Source organism: Odontesthes bonariensis, chromosome 19, assembly GCF_027942865.1.
Source record: "Odontesthes bonariensis isolate fOdoBon6 chromosome 19, fOdoBon6.hap1, whole genome shotgun sequence".
NCBI classification, from domain to species: Eukaryota; Metazoa; Chordata; class Actinopteri; order Atheriniformes; family Atherinopsidae; genus Odontesthes; species Odontesthes bonariensis.
In genome coordinates this window covers 4,785,260-4,802,639 of record NC_134524.1, presented here as the reverse complement: position 1 = coordinate 4,802,639, position 17,380 = coordinate 4,785,260, and the positions used below count along the sequence as shown (strand labels likewise).

The window sequence follows — 17,380 nt, the reverse complement described above, 5'->3', positions numbered from 1 at the left end:
TAGCTCAAAGCTGTAGGGCAGATCTCAGAGTGGCGCCCCTCACAGAAAAGATGGGTGGAGTGGACTCGAGTGGCCCACTCAACTCCCTAAAGTCGGCTTCTATTAACAGAGCTGGGAACTCGTGTTACAGAAAGGTGCTGTCGTACTTTATAACTGTGGTCATTTAACCAGACTACGTCACAGATATTTCATTAAAGGGATAGTTTGCCTCTTTTGAAATGAAGCTGTATGACCTCCCATATGAGCAACATCATTTATGAACATTTTCTTACCCCCTGCTGCGTCCTGTGAGCCGAGTTCCAGCCTCGTTTTGGCGTTGATGAAGGTAGTCCGGCTAGTTTTCTAGGGTCCCGAAAATAAAGCGTTTTGCTTCTCAAAACAATATCCGTTCAAAAGAATAATACATTTGCATCACAAAATCGTTCTCCAGGAAAAAGTCAGACCTCACGATCGCTTGGCCCTATTTTCTCTCCCTTCGTATTACTCTTTTGAACGCATATTGTTTTGAGAAGCAAAACGCTTCATTTCTTAAACCCCAGCCAACTAGCCGGACTACCTTCATCAACACCAAAACTCGGCTGGAACTCGGCTCACAGGACACAGCAGGGGGTAAGAAGATGTTCATAAATGATGTTGCTAATATGGGCTGTCATACAGCTTCATGTCAAAAGAGGCGAACTATCCCTTTAAGACCTCAGGAAGATGTGTAAACGTCTACTGTATGTGTTCAAATCCATCGAGCTTCACCACAGCCATTATTATGAGTTCTGGCAGGTGTGCAGGCTGCTTCTGGGGTTCTGCTACACCTGCAAATGCAAATCATTTTTGGATCGTAAGATAAAGGTGACCAGGGGACTCTTTAATTTTATGTGTGTGTTATCCCATGGCTTTTTACCAACCCTCAGTGTTTGCTGCAACTGTTTTAAGCCCTTATACATGAGCTAGATTTCTATATTTTCACTAAAAAAAATCATTTTATAAAACTCTTTCTGATGAAATAAGCTTCCAAACAGTGAAATTAAACTGATCTGAACACTGTTGTTCATTGCATGATTTAAAAAATTCAAGTAACAATCCACAGTGGTGTAGCAGAAAGTGGAATTATCTTTATTTCTTCCGTCAAATCAAATCCATCAGACATAATTAACATAATTAAAGATTCTGGCAAATAAAAGCAGAAGGATAATTACATTTTGGAATGGTTCCCATTATGTTCGACAGGTCATAATTCTAACATGGGACTGAGGTGGATGTTCCAGCTGCACGACATGGAAAACAAAAAACAAAAAAACTAAAGGCAACACTTTCTGTTTCATTTAAAGGGAAACCACACCCTTTGAAAATTCCAGTGTTGCAGAAAACCAGAGCATACAAGACGCTGCTTTCCAACTCCAGATCACAGTTTGGCTTTGAAGCTCCTCAGAAGGTAGGAAACGGGTTTCTTAATTTAAAATATCTTTTTGTTTTTGTTTGTTTAATATTTTTATTGGGAGGTAAGGCACATTGGAATAGAAATCAATGTCACATTTACATTGAGAATTATATCACCACTGTCAGTTTGAGCAAACATTGATACAGTCAAAATAATGTGCATTTAAAAAAAAAAAAAAGCATACAGTCTACCTCATCTATAATTTAAAATATCTTTCACTGAAGTAACACGAGGTAAGAACCATAACTTTAATGAAGTAACTTCAACAGCAACTAAAGGAACAGAACATCATTTATACGTCGCTCGCCGGAGCCGCGTGACAGAGATGAGTCATTTATGGTGAAAATAAAAACCAACATGTGACAATTTTAGCAACTTTTATATTTTTACTGCTTTTGAAATGGATCCACAAAACATAATGTACAAGATAACCATCAGAAAATAGATTCTTTGTGACTGTCAAACCTCATTTCTCTTCCTTTTTGTCTTCTTGATGCATCCCAGGACGAGAGGGAGCCAAGTATGTTGACCTGGAATTTCTGTGAGTATTTTCAGTTCTTTCTTTTATGTTTGGCGATACGCCTCCTTTCTGCTTGTTGGTGTTTGGCTTCATTCAGCTGGTCTTTTGGCGCAACAAAACAGTTTATAAAGAGTTTAAAAAGGTGACAAATTAGTAACATGATTTTACAGATTGAGATGCGAGCCATCCTTTATGGTTATTCTCTGTTTTTCGCTCCTTGTTCCTCTTTTCGAGTCAAAGCCCAGAGGCAGAGCACCAAGGCCAGTTTAAGTCCCTTTTAACAAATAGATGTTGGAAAAATTTGACTTTCAACTGCTTTATCTGAGGGTTTAGAAAAATTTGATCCGGCATGATTTCAGATGGACGAAGTTAAGATGGGTTTGAATGCAATGTGAAAGTCAGACTAACACATTTTTAACATTATGCAAATGTCCTGCCCTTCCTTCACCAAACATAACTCCAGAGCAGTCTGTAGTCAGTTAAATAATGGCTTTACCTCTCCATCACTTGTATTGATAGAGTGAGAATGGGGTGAAAAGATGATGCCTCGATAAGTGACTCCAAAATCAGGATGGATGGAGATTATTTGTCCACTCAGTTCCACTTTGCACTGTCTATCAAGCAGGAAGGGAAACTCACGATGGAGTCCCACAGGGCTCCAAGACTGAGTAATGAAGTTCCACACATGGACAAAGGAGACGTGGAGGTAGATTGAGACTAATTAATCGAGGCTGGGTTTGCATTGTTCACCTTCATAATTTCAAAGCGATCTAATTCAGTTTTATTTAATTTAAAGGGATAGTTCGCCTCTTTTGACATGAAGCTGTATGACATCCCATATCAGCAACATCATTTATGAACATTTTCTTACCCCCTGCTGCGTCCTGTGAGCCGAGTTCCAGCCGAGTTTTGGCGTTGACGAAAGTAGTCCGGCTAGTTTGCTATGGTCCCGAAAATAAAGCGTCAACAATATGCGTTCAACAGAGTAATACATTTGCATCACAAAATTGTTCTCCAGGAAAAAGTCAGACCTCACAATCGCTTGGCCCTATTTTCTCTCCCTTTGTATCACTGCCTGCTGTGTAGACCGTGCAGACCGAAGTGCAGACCGAGCAGTCCCCTGCTTCCGAGCAGTAAACACTGTAACAGGCACGGCTATCGCTAGGTGGCTGAACGCAGTGATACGAAGGGAGAGAAAATAGGGCCAAGCGATTGTGAGGTCTGACTTTTTCCTGGAGAACGATTTTGTGATGCAAATGTATTACTCTTTTGAACGCATATTGTTTTGAGAAGCAAAACGCTTTATTTTTTTAAATCCCAGCAAACTAGCCGGACTACTTTCGTCAACGCCAAAACGAGGCTGGAACTAGTTTCACAGGACGCAGCAGGGGGTAAGAAAATGTTCATAAATGATATTGCTAATATGGGATGTTACACAGCTTCATGTTAAAAGAGGCAAACTATCCCTTTAAGGTAAACACAAGAAGCTTGTGCTAAAGAAAAAAAAAATGGACCAGACTCAGTAAATAATTCCCTTTACTCCCTATATAGATCAGCGAGCAGTGCTAACCAACATGTTATTGGGGTCATCAGGTGGGAACCTCCTTTCATCAACCTCCAGGAGATTAGACAGTGATCCCTGGCGTCCCACTCCCCTAATGCCAGGCATCACTGCTCCTCGCACCACAATAACCATCTTTCCTTCCACAACCACAAGCTACCCCAGCCTCTCACCAACTGCACACCAGTCACAGCGGGGTGGGGATACAAACCTGGTTCGGGTAGGGGGTAATGAAAGCATAGAGGGTGCCAGAAGGGGAAGAAGGACAAGACACACGAGCAGATTTAGCAGACAAACTCACCTAAACAGTCCTACAGTCACTAAAAATGCCAGCAAAAACAAAGCCATACAGGCCAACTAACCTAAAATGGCCGCCTGGTTTCAGAAGGCTCACATGGGCCACACCCTCCACTTAAATATTAAAAGAAGAGCTTAAAAATTATTTATGAAGAACCAAATCACAACGGATGTCATCTCAAGGTTCCTTTCGTTCCTTAAAATCTGTTCGGCTCAGAAAAATGAATTGTTGTCATCGTCCCACCAACAGTTTGCTGCTTCAAACCCTGATCGTGATCGCTCTGTTCTCCATGATTTCGCCGTATAAACATGAGAAGAAGCTTTGCAATGTTCTGTGGAAACAAACACAGAGTTCATCAAGTTACCTCCATGGAGCTGGAGGCACAGCGATGCACAACAACCGAATCCCACAGCAGATCCGTTTCTACTCTGCCTTGCTCATTAACTTCTTGCAAGACCCTGCTCGTCTGGATTTTTCAGTTTGCAGCATGTGTGTTCCCCCCATATGAAGCCTTAAGTGACCTTCAGCGCATCACTCCATGTAGAGGTCTGAGTTTTAAGGCCTGTCTGAACCAAATTCTCTGTGGTGACTTCTTTGATCTCTTTTTTGCTGCCTGCGGTTTCGTCAAAATGAAGAAATGAGCTAAATCAAGTTGGTCTATTTCTGCGTTCTCAGGACCATTTGGTCAGTGGTTCGGTTTTTCTTCTTCTTTTTGTCCCCGCATGATGTAATGAAGTCATGAATGCAGTCTGCACAGAAATAACCCATGGAGTGTGTGGGGCACTGAAAGATGTTGAATTTGCAGAAGTGAAAGTCCCTCTCTGACTGTAATGGACTCATTGAGAACGAGGCCAACTGTTGTCTTACAAGTAACCATTCAGCAGAGTCCAGATGAAGTTTGTTGCCAGAGATCAATCTTTAAATTTCCAGATGAACCCAGAAGGATTCCACATGGATCCTCTTAAGCCTGGTCCGTGTTCCCTTAAAATTGTGCAATTCTGAAGTTTGAATTAAATGATACTGACCACAAAATGTCTTGAGCTTGAAAGCGTTTTCCTTATTTAGTGAATGAGGAGCCAGACCAAGCAGCCGCTCATAACAACACCTTGTAGCTCGCACTAGCGTCAGCTCTTAGAAGATACATACAGCTCCATCCTAAAGTACTCTGCATTGGTCCCTCCCAACGTTTCATGCAAAACAAATAGGTTGTATGTGTTCTGTGGATTCAGATTAGACATTCCCAGCCACAGCAACCTTCTCATGATGGGTCTTACAGACGTGGCAACAAGGTTAAGAACTGTGTTTTTATGTAAAGGGGGACTTTTTTTCATTCTACTAATACTAAAGCCTCCACCTGTAATACAGACACACCATCTGGCTTTATTTTACCAAGTTTAAAACTAGGGCTGGGCGAGTTAACTCGTTATTATCACGTTAACTTGTTAATTATTAAACGCCGATAAATATTTTGTCGCGCATTAACGCAGGTTTTATTATTGTAAAAGTCTGTTGAATGCATCACATTCACACAGCAAACACCACAAAGCATGGAGTAATACAATAAAAATAAACTAGCAGGTAACATCACCACTACAGGTGCTCCTCGGTCTCTGTGTGAAGCTCACGGAGCTAACCGGCGCTACTTCCTGTTTTACTTGTTTCAACATAAAAGCACGTATTTCAAAATAAATTTGTAAAAAAACTCCTGCATTTACAGCCAAGTTGAATTGTCTTCTCAGCGTAGTAGTTCCAGTCTAAAATATCACTTAAAGGCAAAACACACAACTGATAGCAGCAAGTCATTCAAGGAAACAGACAGTGGAGCGAGGCTTCTACATAAAAACTACAGAAAGATGCTGATGTTAAAAGTGTGTTTGCACAACAAATGTTATGGCACTTTCATTCATATGGCAGCACATTTAAAATAAAGCTAAATGCTAAAAGCTATACACTACTTTTGGATTCATTTTTGGATTTTGCGTACAAATGCGATTAATCGTGATTAATCAGGGGAATCATGTGATTAATTAGATTAAATATTGTAATCGTTGCCCAGCTCTATTTAAAATAAATGTGTTGTTTTTCTGCCTGCCTGCAGGGGTCGTCAGCGCGCTGCTGCCCGCTCTGTACCACAGCACCGCCGCTTTCTCCCTGAAGCAGAATCTGTCCGACTGTCTGAATGACGCAGACTACGCTGATCTGCTGCACACAGCGCAGTACGGCCTTTTCCCTCTCATCAACACATCTCATCGTGTGGTCATTGTTGGAGCCGGCATGGCTGGACTGACAGCCGCCAAGCTATTGCAGGACGCAGGACACAAGGTACCTGCAGCAGGTGCACACATTAAAGCTCCATCACGGGTTTTCTGGTGCAGCAGTGGGCAGAAAACACTCAGACTGCTGCCTGTCTGATCAGTCTGGTGCAGGAGATTCACAGTCTCATATGAAATCCATGTGATAATGCATATATTTTCTGTAAGTAACTATAATTAATTCAGCTGGAAGGCTTTTCAAAGAGAGGAAGACCTTCAAAGACCAATTCTTTTACCTTATTATTCTTGCATTTAGTTTCTCCCATTGTAAACTGGTTTAATCTTACACCACTGGAAGGGATTTCATCTCCTGTGATATTTTCTTTAGTTGAAGCTGAAATGTTTTTTTAAAAAAGTGCTCCAACAAATCAAGAATTAACTCACGAACACTGGACCAATTTAAAGTTGCAGAAAATAACATTTTGGTCAAATATGTAAGTGAACGGGCTGTTTTATAACCAACCATCAGTCTGCCAGTTGTGAAGTTTTGCTACCTGAAGATGCAGCGATGGGAAAGTGCCTTGTAGTTCCTTCTCAAAGCCAGGTGCGCTTAGGGTCGCCACCTGTCCAGGATTTTCATGGTCTGTCCTGGAAAATAAAAATAAAAATCCGGGACACTGAATGTCCCGGATTTTTGTACATGATGCGCAAAATGTGTATTTCAGTTTAATCGAAGCGTGCCTACGTCCATAATACACAGCCTTATCGGCTCTACAAAAATGACGTAGCATAACATGGGTGGTGGTGGTGGGGGCACGCACCGTGGAGGTTCATTAGAAATGGTAAGGTGGAGATAGAGAGTGAGTGTGCCCCCAGGTGTCCACAACTAAAAACTGTTGAAAATATAACAAAATAATAAAGGTCTGCTATTAAATAAAGCAATTAACTAAACAAATAACTAGAAATTGTCATTCTTACTAATTTTAGCTATACAATTGTCGCTTAGAATGACGGTTTTTATCTTGGGTTAGATGTGCGAAAGGCGCCGTTGCTTACAAACATAAAGGTCGATTCGATGGTCAAAATGTCCAGGATTTTTGTCAGACACAGGTGGCAACCCAAGGTGCGCTGCATGTTCAGGCATGTATGCAAGCAAGCCAAGATCCCTCACTGACGAAGTCACAAATTCACAAATAACTCATCTTTTTTTTTAGAAAGATCAGTTAAATTATTCTTTAAATTGACAATCAGCACACCATTTCTTAAAATCCTGTCATGTTTCCATCTGGGGAAGGTCACCCTGGTCGAGGCCAGCGGTCGTGTCGGAGGCCGTGTGGAGACCTACAGGAATGAAAGAGAGGGCTGGTACGCTGACCTGGGAGCCATGAGGATCCCAAGTTATCATCAGTGAGTATCCATCTTAAATGTCTGCTTTTACTGTATTCACCCTCATTACTTCCTACCTTAAAGTTTTAGAGAGTCATCTCTGGTTCTCAATGACTGAACAGCAACAGTCGCTCAAAGCAAAGAGTCACAGTCTTAACATATTTCAGGTGATTCAGTCACAAACTTACGTCTCTTCACAGAATCGTCCGCTTGTTCATCGATAAGCTCGGGCTCAAGCTGAATCCTTTCACCATGGATGACATGAACACTTTCTATCTGGTTCATGGGCTGCGGAAGAAGACGTACGCGGTGAAGGCGAACCCTGACGTTCTGCAGTACAAACTGCCCCAAAGAGAGAGGAACACGTCGGCCGATAAGCTGCTGGAGCGGGCTTTGAAGAGGGTGTGTAAGGATGAAACGTGAAGTTGTAAATGTACTTTATTTATACAGCCCATTACAGACGATCCTTAAGGTGTACCAAAGGGCTTTACAGCAGGTAATAACTAAAGAGAAGAATAAGTAAAAACAAATAAAAACAATAAAAGAACAGTGAAAGCATTAAAATACAACAAAATCGAATAAGATAAAATAAGATAAAAGTGTCATCATACTACTGGGTATTAAAAGCCATCCTAAATAAGCAGGTTTTTAGCCTAGATCTGAAGAGGCCCAGGTCTAAGTTTCCAAACTATATTTTCTAACAAAGGCCGAGGGTGGCAACATGTGGTTTGATTCTTGCACTTCAGACGTGATTGTTTAACAAATATATGTAGTTTATTTCCAACAAAAAAATATGAACAAAACAATAACTAAAAATCTCCTACAATTTAGATGAAAATGAACTTAATCTGATTTTACAAGCTCAAAAAGTTGTAAAGAAAAAAATCATTTTACCCAAACCTCCCGTCTTCATAGCGGACATTTGACAAACAAAGAGCTCCTCCAACACGCCCCCGCCCCCGGTGTATTCTTAATATGTCTAATTAATGGGAGGGTCTAAAAGTTACCAAAATAAAATATAAAATGAATTACAGATTTTGATTCCAAGCTAACTAAAGTATATTCTAACTGCCCAAAGAAAACTAAATTGATAGAACTTGTGATTTACAAACAGAAATGGCCACAACAGGGAGCTTATTCCAGAGCCTGGGGGCAGCTTTGGGAAAAGGCTCGCTCACCCCAGGGTTTGTATTCTGACCTGGGCACTTCCAGCAGAAACTGGTCTGTTGACCTCAGAGCTCTACCAGGACTGTTAAAAGCTCAGATAAATACGACGGGGCGAGGCCGTTAAGAGCTTTAAAAACAAACATTAAAAGTGGAAAATCAGTTCTGTAAAGGACAGGAAGCCAATGGAGGGAGTTAAGAACAGGAGTGATGTGCACACGTCTGTTGGTGTTGGTTAAAGACGGGGAGCAGCGTTCTGCACCAGCTGAAAAGACTTCTGAAACTCACTGCTACAACTGAGGAAATCTTTCACGGCGAACTGACCTTTAGCTTGCGCAGCTTGCTCATCAGCCCTTCAATTGTGTAATAAAATAAAATAACTGAAGTCCTGAACTATCAAGTCTAACTTCTTACTGCAATACCACCTGTTGCCACTATGGAGGAGTCAATGGAAATTGGCGCTGTTTCAGTATTTCGTGCAGTACTTGAAGGGTGAGTTCTGCAGTTGGACCGCCTTAAAATCAATGCCTAAGGGTACAATTTGTGTAACTGTTCCTTTTTTTTTTCCATCGTCGGCTTTTTCCTTCCACACAAACACTGCCAGAGTTTCCTGCTGGCACATACATGTGAGTATCTGTCCTGGCTAACAATTGGTATCTTCTTTTTTCTTTCTTGAATTTGATGTATATGTACTTTATTTCTACAGCCCTTTACAGACAATCCTTACGGTGTACCAAAGGGCTTTACAGCAGGTAATAACTAAAGAGAAGAATAAGTAAAAACAATAAAAGAACAGTGAAAGCAATAAAATACAACACAGCAAATACAGCAAATGTCCTTAACCTCATCCTCGTTTTCTTTTAAGTTGCCAAGAAAACGGAAATATTTGCAGCAATTTATTCAAATGTGCAAACGTAAATGTATATAAAGGGCAGAAATAGAGTTTATACAAAGCTTAAAGGTCAATATTTGGTTTTCTCCAACACAGCCTGAACCCTCTCAGACAAGCTTTCTGTCATTTCTTTAAATGTAAATGTAAATGTACTTTATTTATTCAGCCCTTTACAGACAATCCTCACGCTGTACCAAATTGCTTTACAGCAGGTAAAAAAATAAAGAGAAGAATAAGTAAAAACAAATAAAAACAATAAAAGAACAGTAAAATACAACAAAATCAAATAAGATAAAAGTGTCATCATACTACTGGGTATTAAAGCCATCCTAAATAAGCAGGTTTTTAGCCCAGATCTGAAGAGGCCCAGGTCAGAAATAAGAGGCAGCTGGACGGGGGGCTTATCCCAGAGCCTGGGGGCAGCTTTGGGAAAAGGCTCGCTCACCCCAGGGTTTGTATTCTGATCTGGGCACTTCCAGCAGAAACTGATCTGCTGACCTCAGAGCTCTACCAGGACTGTTAAAAGCTCAGATAAATACGATGGGGCGAGGCCGTTAAGAGCTTTAAAAACAAACATTAAAAGTTTAAAATCAGTTCTCTAAAGGACAGGAAGCCAATGGAGGGAGTTAAGAACAGGAGTGATGTGCACACGTCTGTTGGTGTTGGTTAAAAGACGGGCAGCAGCGTTCTGCACCAGCTGAAGGCGACTGAGAGAAGACTGGGAGACGCCCACATAAAGAGCATTGCAATAGTCTGACCTTGAACTTATTAGGGCATGGATGGCTTTCTCAAGGTCATGACGACTTAAAAACATTTTAACTTCGGCCAGGATACGCAACTGGAAAAAACTAGTCCTGACGACATTGTTAATTTGTTCAAAGGTCAAAGGTCACTCCCAGATTTCTGACGGTTGAACTAAGCTTTGAAGACAAGGTGCCAAAGCCGTCACAGTGTCCCCAAACACAATGCATTCAGTTCTGTCTTCATTTAAATGAAGAAAGTTTTGGTCCAACCACTGCTTAATATCAGAAATACAGTTAAACACAGAACATTGTGCACTGTTACTGTTTGGCTTCAATGGTAGATAAATGTGTAAATCGTCTGCATATAACAGGTTGTGATCTTTTTTTACAGGTGAAAGACGAAGTCGAGGCTCACGGCTGCGAAGCCATGCTTAAGAAATATGACCACTATTCTGTGAAGGTAACGCACAACGTGACCTCTGAGACACGAGCCTGTTTTATGAGTCATAAAGGAAAAGAAAGGTCAAGTTGAGTGTGAATGAAAAGCGTTGGTTTTTTACAGGAATATCTGAGAGCTGAAGGCGGTCTGAGCGCAGAGGCGGTGAGGATGATCGGGGACCTGCTCAACGAGCAGAGCCTCATGCACCTGGCTCTGACTGAGATGTTGTACATCGACAGTGACGTCAGTGACAAAACAACGTAAGGTTTCTCTATTTGTGACACACTGTGAAGTTCTTTCCAGTTCTTTTGAGGTTTTTTTTTGGCTCTTTGGCTCCCCCTACAGCTGTAAAACTCATCTGTCTGAGCCCTGCACATGTACAGCCGTACGCATGAACCTGTTTTAATGCTGAAGACGCCACCAAGACGCAAACAGAAACCCGCAAATATGTCAAGTGATCACAAAGCAAAACAGTGCGGTGGAAACTAAAGTTGTGAACTGCGATATCTCAGGGGCTCCGGGGTAGTTTCAGGCATAGAAATGTGTAAAATAAAGGTTTAGGGTATCATTTATATGGCTGTTTCCTCCTGATGGTGAAAGTTCATGGTGGAAACGATAAAAAGAGCTTCAAATCTTTCTAACATTTTTGCTTTTACACTCCAGAAACAACCAAAATGTTCCTGTTAGCTTGTCGTTCTTTGAAAATCTGAGATCAGGAAGATCTGGGTGGAGAAACGTCAGCAACTCCGTCCGCCTGCCAGTCGTAAAATGTGTTTATGTGCTAATCGCAGTTAAACTTGCTGGAGCAGTTTGGTTTTTGGCAGACTTTGCAGTTTTTATTGCTCTGTGTTTGTGAGGGTGTTGACAGGGACTTCACCCAAACGAGGGAAGGTGCTATCAGGTTATTTCAGAGCTATTTATAGCTTTTTTTATAACTATCTATGGCAGAGAGATGACATAGTGAAAGATTTTGCAGGAGGCGGCTGGGGATAATACATTTGTAGGTCAACACTGTGACCTACACTTAAAGGGATAGTTCGCCTCTTTTGACATGAAGCTGTATCATCCCATATTAGCAACATCATCTATGAACATTTTCTTACCCCCTGCTGCGTCCTGTGAGCAGAGTTCCAGCCTCGTTTTGGTGTTGATGAAGGTGGTCCGGCTAGTTGGGTGGGGTCCCGAAAATAAAGCGTTTTGCTTCTCAAAACAATATGCGTTCTAAAGAGTAATACATTTGCATAACAAAATCGTTCTCCAGGAAAAAGTCAGACCTCACAATCACTTGGCCCTATTTTTGCCTCCCTTCTCTGCTATCTTAAAAACCCCATGGCGCTGCATTATATACAGTAAAAATGATATATTTATATATTAGATCCTGCAACATGAACCTGCCTTAAAGGTGGGGTATGAGATGTTTTCTGGAGCATTTTTTATCATATTGTCTGAAAACCTCCTCACGACCCCATTGCACCCACTAAAATAGAATGTTTGGAGAAAAAAAATTATATTTTAGTCCATTGTAGAGGGTGTAGCAAGAGGAAATGTCTGACCAATAGAAGTAATGATGAGAGTTACTTCTATTGGATTCTGACATGCCAATCAACCGTCAGCCACCCTCACCCCTCCCCCCTGCGCGTTCACAGACTCGTGATTCGTTCATGTGTTTTGAAGGCGTGGTTTCGAGGGGTGGGCTGAAGGGAGAGGCAAGGTTGTGTTTTTTCAAAAATATAGCTTGCAGGAACCGTTTTTCAAAGATCTCATACCCCACCTTTAAACCGTTTTTGGCCACACGGTGGCTGTGCATGTGCGAGGTTCAGACAGACTTGTTTCTTAGTTGCTGAATGGTTTGTTGGTTTCTGTTTTGGTCTTTGAAATGCTCTAGTTTCCTGTTTTGGTCTTTGCTTTACTGGTTTGTGACTCTCCTGATTAAACGTCACGAAATGCACAAGAAGACCCGCTGAGAATAACCGTTTGTCGTTCTGTTTCGAAGGTACGACGAAATAACTGGAGGGACGGATCTTCTCGCCAAAGCTTTTCTGTCTGTTCTTGATGTCCCCATCCTCCTCAGCTCCAAAGTCAAGCGCATTGACCACTCAGAGAAGGGGGTAACTGTGTGGTATGAGACAGACCATCAGTCCGCTCTAAGAAGCGTGGAGGCCGACGCCGTCCTGGTGACAACCACAGCCAAAGCAGCCCTCTTCATAGAGTTCGATCCACCTCTGTCCAATGAAAAGATGAAGGCCATGCGCGCGGTGCATTATGAAAGCTCAACTAAAATCATCCTCACCTTCAGCGAGAGGTTTTGGGAGAGGGACGGTATTCGGGGAGGAAAGAGCATCACAGACGGGCCGTCTCGTTACATCTACTACCCCAGCCACGGTTTCCCGGGAAACGACACCATTGGCGTCCTCCTGGCTTCCTACACCTGGTCTGATGACTCCCTCCTCTTTCAAGGTGCAAGTGATGAAGAACTAAAAGAGCTGGTTCTGAGAGATTTGGTGCAGATCCACGGTGAGCACATCAGGTCTCTCTGTACCGGTGTGCTGGTGAAGAAGTGGAGCACCGATCCTTACAGCTTGGGTGCCTTCGCTCTGTTCACACCCTACCAACACCTAGAGTATGCCAAGGAGCTCTTCGAGAGTGAAGGCAGGGTGCACTTTGCTGGTGAACACACAGCCTTCCCTCACGCATGGATCGAAACATCTATGAAATCTGCAATCAGGGCAGCTACAAATATTAGCAACATTGCACACAAAGAGTCAACCAGAGCCCAACACCGAGATGAGCTTTAAGGTCCTGAATCTGCATCTCAAAGGATTTTAGCAAAGCAATGTTTTTTGTTAGAAAGGTAGTTTGTGGGAAAATTAAAGCAAAATATAAAATATGTACACCCTCAATTAATTTAATTTCCACTTCATATAAATATAATAAAAAATCATTTGGTCCCTACCAGGTCTTAATTAAGGTAAATATAACCTCAGATGTAGAACTACTCTGTGTCATTTATTTATTCATATAACATAAACTAAGCCAATACGCAGAAGCTGTAGGTGTGAAAAACTAAGTGAACCCCATTATCCAACAGCTTGCAGGAGCACTTTTAGCAGCAGTGAGTTAAAGTAATGGTTTTCTGTGTGACGTTATCAGTCTCTCTCATGGTTGTGGAGGAATTTTGGGAGGTTAAGCTGTGTGGCCATGTTCTTTTTAGAGACAAGAGGCTTTCTCCTGCAGCCCTTCCAAACAAGCCATACTTGTTCAGTCTTTTTCCAACTGCGCGGTCATGACCTTTAACCTTTAACATGCTAACTGAGGCCCGCAGAGTCTGAGATGTAGCTCTTGGGTTTCTGACCTTGGGGTGACCTTTAACCTTTAACATGCTAACTGAGGCCTGCAGAGTCTGAGATGTAGCTCTTGGGTTTTTGACCTTGGGGTGACCTTTAACCTTTAACATGCTAACTGAGGCCTGCAGAGTCTGAGATGTAGCTCTTGGGTTTTTGACCTTGGGGTGACCTTTAACCTTTAACATGCTAACTGAGGCCTGCAGAGTCTGAGATTTAGCTCTTGGGTTTCTGACCTTGGGGTGACCTTTAACCTTTAACATGCTAACTGATGCCCGCAGAGTCTGAGATGTAGCTCTTGGGTTTTTGACCTTGGGGTGGCCTTTAACCTTTAACATGCTAACTGATGCCCACAGAGTCTGAGATGTAGCTGTTGGGTTTCTGACCTTGGGGTGACCTTTAACCTTTAACATGCTAACTGAGGCCTGTAGAGTCTGAGATGTAGCTCTTGGGTTTTTGACCTTGGGGTGACCTTTAACCTTTTACATGCTAACTGAGGCCTGCAGAGTCTGAGATGTAGCTCTTGGGTTTTTGCAGTTTCTCTGAGTGAACTTCCAGAGCAGCAAACTGACTAAACTTCTGCTTTTATAGAGCTGCTCACACTTACTGATGATCAATTAATCAGAGCAGAGCATTGATCAGCAGCTCCTGGCTGGCTTCTTACCCTTTTAATTCCTGTGGAAGCAGTGAGGGTTCACTTAGTTTTTGAATAAAAAAATGACACAGTGTTTTATGTCACACTGTGTTGTTCATTTAAGGTTAAATTTACTTGATTTTGAGACCTAGTAGATGATTTTGGAGGAAGAGTCTCTGAGAAGTAATGATGGGGCAGAGGTTCATCAATCTGCAAAAAACACTGGAGCAAATTCATTAAATAATGTTTAATTGTGAAGACTATATTTCATCATCTACAGTTTATAATATCATTAAAAGGTTCTGAGAGTCTGCAGAAAAATCACTGCATGGGCTCAGGAACACTTCCAGGAATCATTGTCTGTGAACACAGCTCACCGTAACGTCCACAGATGCAGGTTAGAGCTCCATCAAGCAGAAAATAAGTCATATGTGAACACAATATGGAAATTTCTCAGCAGAACTGACAATTTCTTTTGTTTTACCTTTACCAAAACCTACAAATATTAACAAAATTACTACAATTATTAACAATTCTATATGACAGAAGAATATTTAGGAGATTACTAACTCCTGGAGGGGGTATTTAAAAGAAAAAATATATAAATACAGGTTTGTGTATGGCTTGTTTTCATGAAACTTGCAACATGTTCCTGTTATATTTTATATTTATGTGAAAGTACCTGTTGTTTTTCCATGTGCCATTAATAAAAGTAGCTAGATTTCAGTCATTTTATATGATATAAATTTTTTTGATTCATTACATCACATTAAATATTCCATTTCACAACTTGCAATGAGTCTTCGTGTTCATTTTCAACAAAGAAATAAACCCGATAAGTCAAATCTCTTCCCAGTATACACTATGAACATGGATTTAGAATAGATATATTTTAGATATGCATGGAAGCAAATTATTAACTTATCCAACAGTTAATGCTCAGCTTTTGAACTGTTCAGCCAGCAGGGCAGTTCTTTTGCCCTGTGCACGAACAGCAGAGGTAAAAGCCAAACTGTTGGGTAGACTAAACCAGCATGAGGACATCAGCACCACAGCCACAGTCACTGTAATTCAACAGATTTGAGTGTTCCACAGCAAAACCTGCAAACAGAACACCAACAGAACTCCAAGTATGGCTGTGATGGTGACGAAAGCTTTCTTCTTTCATTTGTCAACTCGCTCTCTGCCTCCGACGAATCAAAACCCAGAGAACAGACGCTCTGCAGAAAGAAATAACGACCAGCAGGAAGAAAGAAAAAAGGAATATTTTCACTGAGACATACTGAGAAGTTACACCAAGCGCTCCAACCAAACACACCCGACTGTCTCAGTCCCAGGTAGGTGACGGGTGAACAGCAGCCAGGTGGGAGGATGGTTGATTTAGTCCAGTTTATTGAGTAATCGGATATTTTTGAGAACTGATTAATGAGCTTTATGACTTCTTGCAGTGAATTGGATGTGGGGTACAATAAAATACTAATCTGGTGATGGTAATTGGAAATTTGGATATTGTGATTCTCGTGTATTGCAATTGCTAAAGGTTCCATGAATATAGCAAATAGTGATGGAGAGAGTGGGTGTCCCTGTCTGGTTCCTCGATGTAAAACAAATGGTTTTGATATTATTCCATTCCGTATATTATTATTATTATTATTATTATTATTATTATTATTATTATTATTATTGTTGTCATCATTTTCTATAGCCCTAACCCTAAGGTCACAGCCCTAACCCTAAGGTCACAGGCCTATAGCTCTAACCCTAAATCCACCTCCCCCTTGCCACAACTACGCAAGTGAAAATTAATTTAAATAATCTTATATGGCCCTCTTATCTCATCTCTTTTAAAACTGAACACACCTCATTGTATTCTACAAAGTCCAAAGCACAGCCCAGATAATTTCAGATTGATTGAATATTAACCAGCTGGTGCTCTCTGCAGTGTAATAAAGCAGCCAGGGGCTGCAGAGACTTTTCTTTCTGCCGTCAGTGTTCTGAGAGCGCAGCTGAAATTATTTCCTTCAGCAGCGGGAAAGCTTCACTTACAGGTTGCCACGGTGACGGAATCTGCTGAAAGGTGAGTGCACATTTAACTTCTACTTTGATCTGATGTATAAGCAAAGATATGATCATGAAACTGGTTTAAAGTGCACGAAAAGTGACGACCGCTCAACGAGCAAATAGTTTCATGTGAGAACTTTGACCACACGGCTCACTGAGAGCAGAGTCGCTTTCATCCACAGGTAATTATTATTTTTGAGCTTATTTGGGGAAAATAAGTGATTTTCCTCAGTTACTCTTATGGGTCCACTGTATTTCAACATGTTATGATAGTAAGACGTGTAATTAGTGAGTAAACACTGTGTGGGAAGCTGTTTGTGTGTGAAGTTGTAGACTTGAATGTGAGTTGTGGCGGTTAAGTCCGTGTTCGGTGACCGCTGCTAAGAAGCATTCGTGCTTCATCGTGTTTGTCAGAGAGATTATGATGATTTGTTTTCTGATTCTGAGCTGAAACACGACGACCATAGATTGAATTCAATTCAAATTTGCATATCCTCCTCAAACAGGGAGTGACTTTTAGTTACTGTTTGTGTGTATTTCTGCTCTTTCTTTCCACTTATTCAAACTTTATTCCTTTGTTCTGTGGTGTTCAGCACTCCAACATGGCTCACATGTCCGAGGGATCATCTTTAACATCTCTGCTCAGAACCATTTTGA

The 17,380-nt window shown here is 41.4% G+C and overlaps 1 protein-coding gene across 1 annotated transcript in view; it reads left to right on the top strand.

Annotated features, from left to right (window-relative positions):
• The window catches only part of LOC142369343 (L-amino-acid oxidase-like), a 33,280-nt gene extending 17,892 nt beyond the window's left edge, over positions 1-15,388 (top strand). Inside the window, exons 2-9 of the mRNA XM_075451677.1 lie at positions 1,323-1,426; positions 1,937-1,973; positions 5,910-6,133; positions 7,358-7,470; positions 7,650-7,851; positions 10,640-10,708; positions 10,811-10,947; positions 12,681-15,388. Of these exons, the coding sequence (XP_075307792.1) occupies positions 1,955-1,973; positions 5,910-6,133; positions 7,358-7,470; positions 7,650-7,851; positions 10,640-10,708; positions 10,811-10,947; positions 12,681-13,482 (1,566 nt within the window). The 5' untranslated portion in view covers positions 1,323-1,426; positions 1,937-1,954 and the 3' untranslated portion in view covers positions 13,483-15,388. The remainder of the gene's footprint in view (positions 1-1,322; positions 1,427-1,936; positions 1,974-5,909; positions 6,134-7,357; positions 7,471-7,649; positions 7,852-10,639; positions 10,709-10,810; positions 10,948-12,680) is intronic.
• Positions 15,389-17,380: the final 1,992 nt, after the last annotated feature.